This window comes from Diabrotica undecimpunctata, chromosome 2 (genome assembly GCF_040954645.1).
Source record: "Diabrotica undecimpunctata isolate CICGRU chromosome 2, icDiaUnde3, whole genome shotgun sequence".
In the NCBI taxonomy this organism is placed as follows: domain Eukaryota; kingdom Metazoa; phylum Arthropoda; class Insecta; order Coleoptera; family Chrysomelidae; genus Diabrotica; species Diabrotica undecimpunctata.
In genome coordinates this window covers 181,437,765-181,452,279 of record NC_092804.1, presented here as the reverse complement: position 1 = coordinate 181,452,279, position 14,515 = coordinate 181,437,765, and the positions used below count along the sequence as shown (strand labels likewise).

The window sequence follows — 14,515 nt, the reverse complement described above, 5'->3', positions numbered from 1 at the left end:
CTTCATTTGCGACTTATTCCCATTAAAATAGTAATTGCTACAAGTATCAAATCGGTTTTTCAAGTAAAATACAGAAACGAAAAAAGAATATTATCGTTCAATTTGAAAAAAAAAATCGATGACGTCATGAGCATGAAAATGGTGACGTAATCATTATTTTGTATTAAATAAGCCGATGCGCAATTCCAAATATAAATCGAACTGTCCGAAAATTTCGTCAAAATAATTTAGCTTCTTCTTCTCTTCTTAAAGTGCCCTCTCCTCAATGGAGGTTGGCTACTACAATTTTAAAATCTTCTCTATCTTCAGCTGTTCTTATTAGCTGTTCAAAATTTAGCCCTGTCCATTGTCGGATGTTTCTGAGCCACGATAGTCTTTTCCTTCCTAGGCCTCTCTTTCCCTCGATTTTTCCTTTCACTATAAGCTACAAAAATATTAAATTTATGCAAACCTTTACGTCCTCACTGTATAATTATCATAATGGATGCAAAAACAAAAATAAATGGAAGAAGAGATAAAACTGTTTCGTTCGTTATTTATAGGATGGTTATTATGACAGCTGATAATAATCAACGTAATGACTTAAATTAGTTGGGAAGAATTAAAAAAAAAGTTGAAAAATGGCATATTTAAACTATATTTCTAGTTGTCGTTCTGGCACCAAAACTAATTCAGAACTTCAGTTCTGAATTACAATAAAAGCTAATATTGTACATTTCGCTTTCAGGGTTATATAAATTAATTGCCAAGTTACCGTTGTTTTTCACGTTTCATTGACATTTGCAACGAAAAGATTCCGTGCTATAAAATACGGACGCATCGTCAAACGTGAAATTTTCACCGTGCCGTCAATTTAGCCTCAGTCATTAACACAATCTCCGGTGTGCGGCGTCACGCGAGATGTCAATTAGATAAGAGTAACACGCGTCTAATTGGGTACTTGCACTCATCCCTTCTATTACTGCCATTCTGCTTACTACTACTGACTGCTTACAGTATTTGAGTTAACGGGGCGGCAGCGGAGGCGGAAGATGGGAACGGTAATTGTCTAAGATTTCAGTCGGATCGTCTGTGACAGAACGATGATGCAATTTGTCAAAGGCTTGCCAGTTTGCCGAAGCTACTAAAGTGTGGATTAAGGCATTAGAGGCGTAGCTTGTGCGATAATTACGTTTGGATATCAACTTGCTACTAATTACACGTAAAAATGATCATGAAACGGAGAAAAATTCTTTAGATGTTACACTGTTAAATCAAACCATTAAATGATAAAAAGTTTCGATAATACGAGCCCTAACAACAAGATCATCAAAATATGTAAAAATTAATGATTGTTGAATTAATAATGTTTCTGATAGGAGTAGAAGAATACAAGTAAAAGTTTGCAAAAAAGGTCGAACAAACACTCTAAGGCAAGTTACAGCTGAATTAAACCATAAAATTGGATAAAATTTATTAAGTAACAACAACTTAAAAATCTACTGGTAATTTAATATATTTTAATATGGTTTTCTTCCAGGTAAAAAAGACACTGTTAACAGCAAACCAGGCTCATTGTGCAAAATCTAAACTTTCTTGGTCCGTAGAAGATTGATCCAGAGTAAGTTCTAGTAAAGAATTAAAATTTGACGTAAGTGTTGATGATTATATTAAAGAATGTTTTAAACGAACCGTAAAATTTCCTAATAAGTGATGATTTGGGGTTTAATGACAGTGGTAGGGTTGAGATTAGGGTTAGGTTAAGCAGAATTAAAGACATCAAATTGTTTACTGAAAATTGATCATCAGTAATTACAAACTTTTTCACAAATGTAGATAAAACCGTAATCGTATGTATAAATTTGAAAGACTTTTTGTTACAGCATCTATTTTAAAACATATTCCTGTTTACCGGATGTAAATTTTCAGACAATCTTTACAAATTTCAGTTAAAGCATATTTAAATAAAAAAACGATCCTTTAGTATCTTTCAAATCTAACTAGAAATTGTCGTGTGGCACGCCCTCCGATATAACTTACTTAATACTCTCGTTTCAAGGAGAAAAAGCTTGTAAATTATTGCTTGTCATTTCGGTGCGACGTCTAAGACGATTGTGGTAAATTCGGACGATTGTTGTGAAAAATTACGAAACGTCGAGTTTTTCTCTGCCTTCTCTTTCTTCGGTGTATAACGTATAAAGTTAGTAATATAGTAATGTACCGGCCTACAAGTCGTAACGTGGAGTCTACACTTTACGTTAAAGAAAAGAACAAATTTTGAGATATATACTTATAACAGAATATTAGAATAGAATACTGTTTTTACAAAGTTTTAAACAAAATACGATAAGATACAACACGTTTAATTCCGTTTGATCATTTTTAAATCATCAATTATTTCTCAGTAATGCAATAAAACCCATAAGCAAGGTCCTTAAATATATATTAAATATCATTTACTTGACTGTAGTTAATATATTTGAAGTGTTTTCAAAAGTTTTGAAGTATTATTGGTTTAAGTAAGTTAATGACTCAAGTTACAAATACTTGGGGACTTCAATAAACGAAACTGGAGACCAAAACAATGGCGTATCGAAATTGCCAGGGCCACCTTCATAAAGATGAGGAAATTCTTCTACAACAGAGATATAAGCATCCCTCTACGATTAAGAATGCTAAAGGGCTACGTATTTAACACGCTATTATAGCCTCTATACGATGTAGAGGCCTGGACTCTCAAACAGAACAACATAAAAAATATTGAATGTTTCGAGATGTGGTGCTACTGTCGAATGCTGAAAATAAGTTGGGTTGAAAGAGTCACAACGATCAAACGAAGAAAACTCGAATATTTAGGTCACCTGATGAGAGGACATAAATACGCATTACTTCAAAATATAATGCAAGGAAAAATAGAAGGAAAACGGAATTCAGGCCGTAGAAGAATGTAATTGTTTCGTAATTTGAGAGAGTGGTTTGGCTGTACCACTAATGAACTCTTTAGGTCAGCTGTAAACAAGGTCAGAATAGCCTTGATGATTTCCAATCTCCGATAGCAGTGGCACAAGAAGAAGAAGAAAGGTTAATGACACATATTTATGGTATACCTAAAATTTAGCAAAGTTTTAATTACTATGGAGAACTCCAGTGCAGTTTACCGTGTCTTTTACTACAACGAAAGATTTTCTGCGAATTCCGTTAATCGTTTAGAGGTGTTATTTGGTTGAATGTACTGTAGTTGTTGATAACAAAGAATTGTTGAACCTCCACTAATGGAGACGGCACTTTAAGAAGAACTGTTTAGCTACAAACCAAAATAATTTGCCGAAGACTATTAAAAACATTTGATCTCATATTCTAAGCCGTGATTTAGAGCGAAGTTAAAGATTTAATAAAATCGAAGAAAATTTCAGCTTTTATCTCAAACAGAATTAAACATAGAGATTTCCACTGTATCTTATTATTAAAAAAAAGTCCTAGGCTCTTTGCATTTCTCTCGACATCTAATAGCCGTGAAGCAATTTCTAGCGACTTCCTATTAGAAGTTAAGCAACTCAACTGGATCAGGATTCACATTTTGCAGGAAATTTGTCGGACATTTTTGTCTCTTTACGTTTATTTAATGGGAAAAGTACACTAAGTATGGAAGTGTCATACAGCTATGTGTATCCTTAACTGCAGTATAAAATAAATCACTCTGTTGGGACGCTGGAATAAGATTAAATATAAACCTAACGTCTTCAAGGAAAAAGTAAAAGAATCTACGCAATTGGGCCGTAGGAAATCACCATTTTATATAATATATAAATACATATTTACTTGTAATATATTAACTGCAATGAAATATTTTATAAATCGCTTTAAATTGATAAAATTGTTATTTAACTTTTGATCGTTAAAAAATAAAATTTTAGTAAGATAAAAAATTGAAGTGAAACAGCACTCAGTATACAGAAAAACAAATTGTGCACTATCTAATTTTATAATCACTGCACGATTCTTAAGAAGTGACCTATAAATTATAGATCATTTATAACATTAGCCGTTTCCAAAATAAGTTTTCCACAATCGTAACTTCTTCCATCGCGTCCTTCGTCCTTTCCGGCGATATGCTGCTGCGATCATTAAAATAACAAAGGGATGCAAATGACACATAAGACGAAAAAATGAGAAGCAAAATAGGAAGCTTTTAAACGCTTTCCCAGAAAGCTTAAAAGCGAGAATGAGTTTTAAATTACGAACTAGGAAAGAGAAATCACTCTTTCCGACATCCAAAACAAATCAATTAAACTCTAATAAATGTAGCGGAATGGCTTTGTGTACTATTTTTATTGTACACTTGGAAAAGTTGTTTGTAAAAAGTTTTAAATTTATTTTTTAACACTTAAGCAATTCTAATCAAGTTATTTTTATAGTTAAAAAGTTCTTTTTATGACCTTTATCTTTTTTTTGGCTTAGACTTATCGTCATATAGCCAGACACAAAAGGTATAAGACAGTATCCATGATTACCATTCACCTAAATGCCCTATCAAAATAAAAGATTATATCGATATTAGGAGAACAGGGACACACTCTTCTCGCCTAAGAACCTATCAAGGCATTGCTTTATATAAGACACAACAACACTAGGTCACGGAGAGGAGGAAGTTATACAAATGGTTTAAAACAAAGGTAATAAGATTACCTAAATAATTTTTAGAGAATTATAATGATAATTTGCTGTCTTTTAAAAATTAAATTAAAAAAGTGTAAACATCTACAGAGCCAAGTGATAATAAATATGGTATGTTCCAAGGAGCTGCTGTTTTATATTTTAATAAATCATTAGACTGTATTTTTAGAACAACCAAAAAATATATGATCTAAATCACTTTCCTCTCCACAATGCTCACATTTGTCACCATTTAAAACCGGTATTTTAAATAAGCGTTTTGGATAACATGCGTGCCCGAATCGTATTATAATAATGGAAGTTATGTGCCCAATGGAAGCTCTACAAGACCAAGGAAATTTGGGATCAATTAAAGAGTATCTATTTTGATTTTAATAAAATTAAAATGGAGATTTGCCGAACACAATATAAGACAAAGAGAAGACCGATGAAACAAAATTCTTATAAGTTGGAGACCGTGGGAATATAAACGAAGCAGAGGAAGGCCCAAATGAGATAGGCAGATGATATCAAAGAGCACGTGGGCTCTAGTTGGATGACTGTAGCGACAGACAGAGAAGAATGGAAGAGAATTAGGGAGGCATATGTCCAAAGATGGACCGAAGAAGGCTAATTAGATAGATAGATAGATTTTGATTCACAAAAGAGTATTACTTCTACTGGTGACCCTTATCTTTTTCTATTAGCAAAAACAAAATAAGTACTCTCTAAGGCAGCGTTTCCAAGAGGGTGGTAAGGAATTCATTTACAATGGACGTAGAATCCGAGACAGGACTTCCGGATTTAGATATTGAGTCAATATTTGAACTATCGTGTGATAGATTCCGTTTGTTACGACCTATAAGCGTGAGCAAATATAAAAACTGTTTGGAAGTTAAACCGGACCTGAGGATGAAATTAATATCTTTTCCTCCAAACGTGAAGTTTTTAGTTAACCAGAAACACCTGCATACTTCTCATTAATAAAGTATTTGGGATTTATTTTGTTTTATTACATTTTTGTTAGAGTTTGAGTTAATGAATCATTACAATGAACAATGAATATTTTTGGTTGTAGCACCGACCATAGAGAGACATCTAAAGACTAAAATGCCGTTTGTTTCAACTTGATAAGTGCAATAGTTTCGGAATACGAGTGACAACCAATTGAAAAAAACGTCGTTTTGAGAATAGCCCATTAAAGTACACTGGTTCTGTCACCCGGTCCGCTTGAACGGCTGGATTAATAACTTGGAGCTCTTTGTTGTTCTCTCTTATCTACCTTGGCGTGGATTTTCGAGAATATTTCTCTATTATTACTAAGATTTTTACTATGTTTTTCGATTTTTAGAAAATTATTTGGAGGAACCTGGCGTTAAGGAATAAAAATAGTTCTTACTCTGGACGTCCACAAACTGCTACTACTATGAAGGGAGTTTATATAATTACTGCTATAGAAATAAATAAAAGATGATACAGTAAGCTGTACAGTAGAGTAGCTCAAAGCTTCATACTATGTTTAATGCCACCTAATAACGTATTAAAAAAGCATGTTGTTTACTTCGTACAGACCTGCCAAATTCAGACGGAATATTAAATTAATAATAAAATATAAATAAATATCACTTCATAGTAAACGTAATTATTATATAAACTAAATAAGATCTGTAAAAATAATAATTATGTTTATATAAAATTATTTTTAAACGAGTGTGTAAAATATTCTGAATTTGTATATTTCTTATGCAATGTCTAAGAACATCAATTCTATATTTATTCACTGACTTTTTAGAAATTTAAACTAACAAAATCTTTTTTTTTCAGATAAAATTTCAACCGGCATAAACACCTATGAGTAAATCCGCACCTCAACACCATTCCGTTTCAGACATTCTTCAATATTTCACAATACCAAGAATACAACCCTCTTAGCCATCTAGTCACCTATAGTAATCTTAGACACCTCTGTAATCATTCAAAACTCGCTTAAATTCGCGTCCTCTTTCGCCATGCATTTAACGTATCTGTGGATCATAACCGTCGCGTCGTGTATTGCACAGGGCGAGTCCAAGATACAAGACACGCCGACGATATACCACAACCAGTTCGCCGTTTACATACCAGATGGACACGCCGTCGCCGATGCTATAGCTGCCAAATATGGATTCACTAATGCTGGACAGGTGAGTTATGTTTACATCATTGTTAAACTATCTATTTATCGTTGAATCAGTCAAAGCTGAAGCTTGTAATTAATTGTTAATCTTATCTGTGTTGTACTAATTAATTTTGGATGATGTGGTACATAATTATCAAATATTATTAGAGCGTAGTTTAGTCCTAAAGCAAACAAGATCCTACATTTCCACTATTTTATTGTTGATCTACTCTCGAAACAATGACTTTAGGTTATCAATATTTAATTTTTTTTTGTAGGGAAATTCGTACATAAAAGCCAACCTCCGTAATGTTTCTTCTTGCCTTCATTTCCAACACGCCCCCGACTGTCGATAAGAATCTTTTGTTCCCGGCGCAGGTCGAGGAAAAGCTTTCGACACACAAAAGTCGTGATGAATTAGAAGGTGTGATATAAAGCGTGACTACAAATTATTTTACGCAGTAACAATATGCAACGATAAATCTCCCGTTGAATTATCAGCGGAAAAAACTATTTGCCGTGCAAAAGGACCCTTGTCACCTTATCATGAGACCCTTTAACCAGAAATGGCTGCCCTAAATTTAAGCACACAGAAAATTCCTTTTTGTAATTTCCCTCCAGAGGACACTTCGTCGGAAAATATATCGTTCCAGATCCCGATAACGTACTAGCTTAAGTTGCCGGTTGGTTAAATTATTTTCAAATTATACCAAAATTAAGGCCAATTAATGGTGTAAGTGATTACAATACTTCCTTTAGCTGAAATTTATTGAGTCGGAATTTAATGTTTTGGCGTAAATTAAAAAGTATTTTAGATACCGTCGGTATATGAATTACGCTATGGATATAATGTAGTACATTTGGGAAAAATGCCCAAATATTTCTTTATGCTCCTTTTAGTTATCGTGTCCATAAATTTGTATCCAAAACAAATTAAATTTATGCGTCAAATAAATCAATTTTTTTTAAATATAGTTTTTAGAAGTATTCAAGAAAAAATCATAAATGTATATACATTCTGGTTGGCGCCTGTTTTCCATTTCTATTAGGTATCACTATATCCGTACCAGGCGTGGGCGTGTAAAGAACTAAGAAAACACGCGGAAAAACTGTAAAAAAAACATGATATGAGAAAACTAAAATGTATTGAAGTAATAAATAGTCAGCAAAACAATAAATAGAAAATTCAAAGAAATCGATAATAAAACGGAAAGCACAGAAGAGAAGATAGAATTCCTTAATAAAACGATACACGACATTAAAGACAATTTTATCATCTGATAGAAGGCAGAAGGAAAAACAAGAACAATAACTCTGTATGTAAGACAACAGATATAAAGAGAAAGATCAGAGAAGCAAAACAGAAAGAAATGGAGAAAAAATGCCAAGGAATCAAAATTCTACTAAGAAATTACGACGACTTCAACGTACATAAAAAGGTAACAGAAATTACAAGCAAATGTAAAAACAAAAAAATAAGTAAACTTGTTAATGACAACGGAGAGGTAATCGTGGACAAAGAGAGTATTGATAATACCTAGAAAAATTACATACGAAATTTATTTTTTGATGAGAGGGAGAAGCAGTCCCCAATACCTACAGAACCATCTCTACTAGTTTGGCAGCAATAAGAGTAGCCATAATATCACTAAAAGAAGGAAGAGCTCCAGGACCAGACGAAGTACAGTCTGAATTTCTTAAACTTCTTGATGATGAATCTTTAAGAATACTATGTAAAATTTTCAATATTATCTATGACACAGGCAATATTCCAAAAGATTGGCTAGTTTCAGAATTTATTACTTAACCAAAGAAACAGGGAGTAAAAATGTGCGGAGAATATCGGCTAATAAGTCTAATGAGCCATACACTAAAACTTTTTCTTAAAATTATACATTGCAGAATATATTGAGAAGAGAGAATACAAAACACACAGTTTGGATTCACGAAAGGGGTAGGTACGAGAGATGTACTATTTAGTCTACAGGTATTATTCCAAAAATGTAGAGATATGACTTGCGATATCTACACCGGCTTTGTGGACTACCAAAAAGCCGTTGACACAGTTCAACACCAAAAAATAATGGATGTTCTAACAAAAGCCGAAATAGATGACAAAGACCGTATAATACAAAACCGCATTATAGGCGTACGTAGGCGTATAATACAAAATTTATACTGGAACCAATCAACCACAATAAGAACAAATCTTGGAGATGAACCGACGGAAGCGATCCAGATTCTGTGAGGCGCTAGACAAGGATGTATACTTTTACCTATATTATTCAACCTATATTCAGAGGAAATATTTATTGAAGCCTTGGAAAATTGCGAACATGGAATTTTTTTTAATGGAGAATGCCTAAACAACATCCGCTATGCAGATAACCCCGTTATGTTTGCAGACAGTTTAAACAGTTGACACCAACTAATAAGTAAAGTAAATGAAGTAAGTGGAAGATTTGAACTACAAGTAAACATATCAAAAACTAAATTTATGGTCATTAGCAAAAATAAAATTAGAGACGTCCAACTGCTTATCAAGAATACACCATTGGACCGAGTAAAACAGTTTACCTATCTTGGAACAATAGTAAACGAACAATGGGATCAGTCACAAGAAGTAAAATGTAGAATAAAAAAGGCTAGGAGTGCTTCAACAACATGGCCAATTTTTTTAAAAGCCACAATCTTAATCTGTTGACAAAAGTAAGGCACCAATGTTGTTATATCTTCTCGATATTATACAGCGAAGTTGAATCGTGGACACTCACAGAAGCGATGAAGAAAAAAACTTGAAGCCTTCGAGATGTGGCTATACAGAAGAATCGTAAGGATATCATGGACGGACAAGATAACCAACGAGAATGTACTATGAGGAATGGGAAAAGAAAAAGGATTGACGTATACGATTAAAAGGAGAAAGTTAGAATATCTCGTACACATAATGAGAAACGGCACTAAACTGTTTCTCCACAACAACTAATCTATTTAAAGTATCAGTTAATAATAAAATAATTAGAGCCAGAATAATTGCCAATATTCGAAACGAACAGGCGCCAAAAGAAAAAAACCGCTATATTGCTTGTCCATTTGTGTTTTTATAAGTTTGTATATATATATATATATATATATATATATATATATATATATATATATATATATATATATATATATATATATAACAAGCGAGTCTTCTACAGCTGGCGCCGCTTCTCGCATCCTAATTTCCAGCATTTTCTGTCGAAGCAATCTTCAGTTTTTAAATCTCTGGCGGTCATTGCATCGTCGACATCGTCTCTCCAGGATCGTCTTGGTCTACCTCGTTTTCTTCTAGTTGGCGGAGTCCATTCTTCTTTTTTTTTATTAGGCCATCTATTTTCAGGCATTCTCTGAAGGTGTCCATACCAGTTAAGTCTTTTGGCTTCGATTGTGTCTATTATGTCTAGATCGATTTCCATTTCTCTCCGAATATCTTCGTTTCTCACACTATCAAGTCTAGTGAGCTGGCAACATCGTCTCCAGTAGTTCATTTCTATGGCCTTAATTTTTGATTTGTTTCTTTGATTTATTACCCAGAGTTCGGCGCCGTACAGCCCAATACTTTCTATTATTGTTTTATAGATTCTTCTTTTATTTTCTTTTGTTATTTTTTTATTCCATAATAGTCCGTGTAGCTGTCTGGTGGCTGATCTTGCTTGGCCAATCCTGGAGTGTATTTCTTCGCTACTTCCTGCTTTTGATGTTATTTGGACTCCCAAGTATTTGAAATTGTCTGTTGGTTTTATAGTTCCCATTTCGATTTGTAGGCTTTCTGGTTTTTCTCCTACAACTAAGTACTCAGTTATTTGTGTATTAATTGTGAGGCCCCATTTGGTATACTCATCTTCCAGTTTTCTAAGCATGTAGCCTACATCACTCTCGTCTTCAGCTAGAATGGCTTGGTCGTCAGCGAAGTGTATCGTGTACAATCTATCATCTCCGATTGGGATGACCATATTGCAGCACTTTCTTCTCCACACTGAGAGTGCCCCATTTAGATATATTTTAAAGAGTGTAGGTGCTATGCAGCAGCCTTGCTTTATGCCCTTACTAATAGGAATTTCTCTAGTTAATCTATTTCCAGTTTTAAAGTTTGCCGTCATATTTTTGTAGAGTTGTTGTACTGCTTGTATATTTTTTTTGCTTATTCCTTGTTTTTCCATTGCTACCCAAAGCACTGAAAGTGGTACACTATCGTATGCCTTTGTCAGATCTATAAAGACTATATGAGTTGAAAGGTTGTGGGCTAATATTTTTTCGATAACTTGCTTTAGAGAGAATATACTGTCCATACAGGATCTGCCTGCACGAAAGCCATTCTGTTCTTCAACATCTGTCATCTCTTTTTCAATTTTGTTTTTTATTATTTTTCCATACTGTCTTGAGAGTGAATTTATGACACTTAGCCCCCTGTAGTTTGAACAATTCTTTCTATCTCCTTTTTTGTAGATGTTGTTAATATGTGCTTTTGTCCACTCCGGTGGTAAGTCGTGTCCATTATAGAATAAGGTGAAGACATACGCCAGTAATTCCCGTAATACTTGTGGGCTATGTTTTAATAATTCATTTGGTATACCTTGTGGTCCGCATGACTTCCGATTTTTTAGAGTTTGTATTGCATTCTCGACTTTCTGTACTGTTATTTCATCGTCTTCACTGAATTCCAGTTCATATGTTGTTGAACTGATGTTCGTGAATTGAGGTCTTGTTTCAGTCAAAAGTTGTGAGTAGTGTTCAATCCAAGATTCTTCTATTAAATCTATTCTACTCGTTTCTTTTCTGTTTGTTCTCAGATTTTTTACCGTTTTCCATGCTTCCCTTGATCTTGTTGACCCTATATATTTGTTGAGTTCTTCGCATTTACTTTCCCAGGAAATATTTTTTGCTTTAGTTACTAAATTTTTTACTTCTCTGTTTGATCTTGCATATGTTCGTCTATCATCTGGATCATTTGTTTGTAGCCACTTTTGATATGCTTATTTCTTGTTGTGTACTGCATTGGCGATGTCATTTGTCCATCACAATGGAGTATTCTTTTTGTTCTTTTGGATTGTGCCGAGCGCTTCGTAAGCTGCTTCATTGATTTTATTGATTATCTCTTTATAGGTATTCTGGACTGAGGAGTAGATCAGGTTTGCCAATTTTTGGCTGAGTTGCAGCTTATATAAGAATGATGTCGAGTCGTTTTGCAGTGCATCAATATTGTATTTAGGTAGATTCGATTCCAGGGGTTTTGATTGAGCTAGTTGGTTGTCATTTTGATGTAGTAGCCGAGGTCGATACTGTAGGTAACATTTTGATCTTACCATATAGTAAGATCAAAATGTTACCTACAGTATCTAGCTCGGCTACTACATCAAAATGACAACCAACTAGCTCTTATAAGTTTGTATAAACTATTAAACACACCTTAGGCTACAGCTAAGTCTAATTGCAAGACATCTTATACAGCAAACGCATGTTACATATTTATTCTAACAATATTATTGTTTTATTGTGACCAAAGGGACCTGTATAAAGCTACTAAAAAAACTGTCAAAGTAAATTTATATGTTTTTATGTTATTATCCAACTTGTTTTCATTAAAGCAATTCAGTATTTTTTAATTTAAATTTTCAGTTCGTTTATTTAGCAGTTGAAATGCGGATAATATACTTAGTAAACAAGTGCACATAAAGGTCTACAATACGATTAAAATGTATTTTAATATAATTTAAAATCGTCTAAATTGTAAATGTAATTCAAAAAAAGAAAAAAAAAAACAGTGAGTGATGAATGCGACCGACTTCAAAGAGATTTGCTGTAGAACAGAACGTGCAAAATAGATAATGTGATTTAAATTAATTTTCTCGTTATAACCGGTAATACCTTGATGAATACATAGAATTAACAAAAGCTTTTCTGGATATCAATTGTGCAATTTGACCACTGGATGGTTAACGAGTCAACAAAATGGAATAATCAACAACGATTATTCAGAGTAGGATAATAATAGCGGGAGAGTTGGCGATTCCGAAACAATTACATTTAATTTATACAAAACAGGATTAAATTCTGCCATAGAACAGTGAAAAACCATAAATAAAGGGTTTGATTAACAAAAATAACAACATCGAACACGACTAATAAAAGAGAGAGGGCTCGGTAAAATCGTTAATCGAAATGTAGGTCTGGAAAAATCCAAATGGTAATAATATGGACAGTACTATTTCTTTTCTAATTTGTAATGATGCTATCCAATTAGGTTGACTATAGTTTTCCATTCATCACTTCTCTTATAGTTTTGCTTTTAAGAATAAGTAGCCAGATTCTTTATTTGGTTTAATCATTGCGATGAAGATCTTCGTCTAGATATTTTGCCAGCTACACTGCTTTAGCTATCCATATTTCTCTATCTTTGTTATTCTATTAATGTTTCCAAATAATCTCAGGGTACTTTAATTGATAATATAATTGAAACAACTGTATTTGTAATGTATAGTTCTAATATGGTGTGTTGTTTTTGACGTGACAACGTCTTAAATTAGGTTGTGGCTTGGAGTCACTCATGAAAAAGTGTAACGCCCGCTCACGTCTGTTACGATGAGTCACCGAACGAGAGAGAGGCCCGCCGGACCGGCGAATGCCTTGCGTCTCCCTCCCACTCAAACATGATCGGTCCGCTGGTGCGATGCTATTTCTCCTATCATCGTCCTATCCTCAACAAAATCACTCAAATAGAAATTAGTTAAGTTTAAGTTTACATGTACAATGTTTTAGTAAACAAAATATATTTCTATAGTTAAAATTTGTGCAATTCTTATTTTCATTCAATTCCTTGTTCCTATTGTGCAATTTAATAATATTCATATCAATAAATATTCTACCGAGAAAAAGACGTTGTCACGTAAAATCTTCGCCCGTAAAACCGACTTTACAAGCAACCGATTTTTTTTTCTTTAATATTCAGCTTTCACATCCATACACATAACCTACTTGTGCCAATTGCTTAATAAAATGAAAACATTCCGGATTATGTAAGTATATACACAAGTTTGCTAACTTTTTTTCTGCATTTGGAATTTCTACTAACTTGAGAGCGTAAGATATTTTCAATAGTCTATTAAAAGATCCTTAAGTATACACATTTTTATAGACTGTTTTATGTTCTTTTCTTCCCAAATCATTCAATTTCGTGTATTTTATCTTTTCTTTTTTTTTGTTTAAATTTTTTCTTTTATTTATTCTCTTCATCTGCTTGGGACTAAAATGTTTAAAAATAAATCTGAACAACAAAAATACATGTATTTTGTAAGGATTCAATAAAACTTAAGTTTTTATCCACGTATTTCAAATTCGGTTTTGTTTCAACTTTTAATTCATATATTTTACATTTCTTTTGTTTCAAAAATCAGTAACTTTTATGCAACCCTGTATAAAGTTTTGACCTGGAGTCCTTCAATTATAAATTTAAACGTTAGTTTTTTTTATCATCATTTGAATTCCGAACGAGAAGACCGTCTCTATAGTGCTTATTTGTACACGTCTTAATTCTGAATAAAAGCAACCCAGTCCCCTTTAAATCATTTTCTCTGTAAAAATTGCCTCTTAAGAGCGTATAATTAAATAATATTTACTAATTTATTAATATTTATAATTTAATAATATATTGAAAAAAGCTGATCTGGCTTAAGATTCAAGGTT

At 33.1% G+C, this 14,515-nt stretch overlaps 1 protein-coding gene across 5 annotated transcripts in view; it reads left to right on the top strand.

The window, feature by feature from the left end:
* Window positions 1-14,515, top strand: part of LOC140435296 (furin-like protease 2) — a 1,428,549-nt gene that overhangs the window by 484,323 nt on the left and 929,711 nt on the right. For all 5 annotated transcript variants that reach the window (XM_072524126.1, XM_072524127.1, XM_072524123.1 and 2 more), the window contains one exon: window positions 6,457-6,815. In XM_072524126.1, coding sequence (XP_072380227.1) covers window positions 6,642-6,815 — 174 coding nt within the window. In that variant the 5' untranslated portion in view covers window positions 6,457-6,641. The remainder of the gene's footprint in view (window positions 1-6,456; window positions 6,816-14,515) is intronic.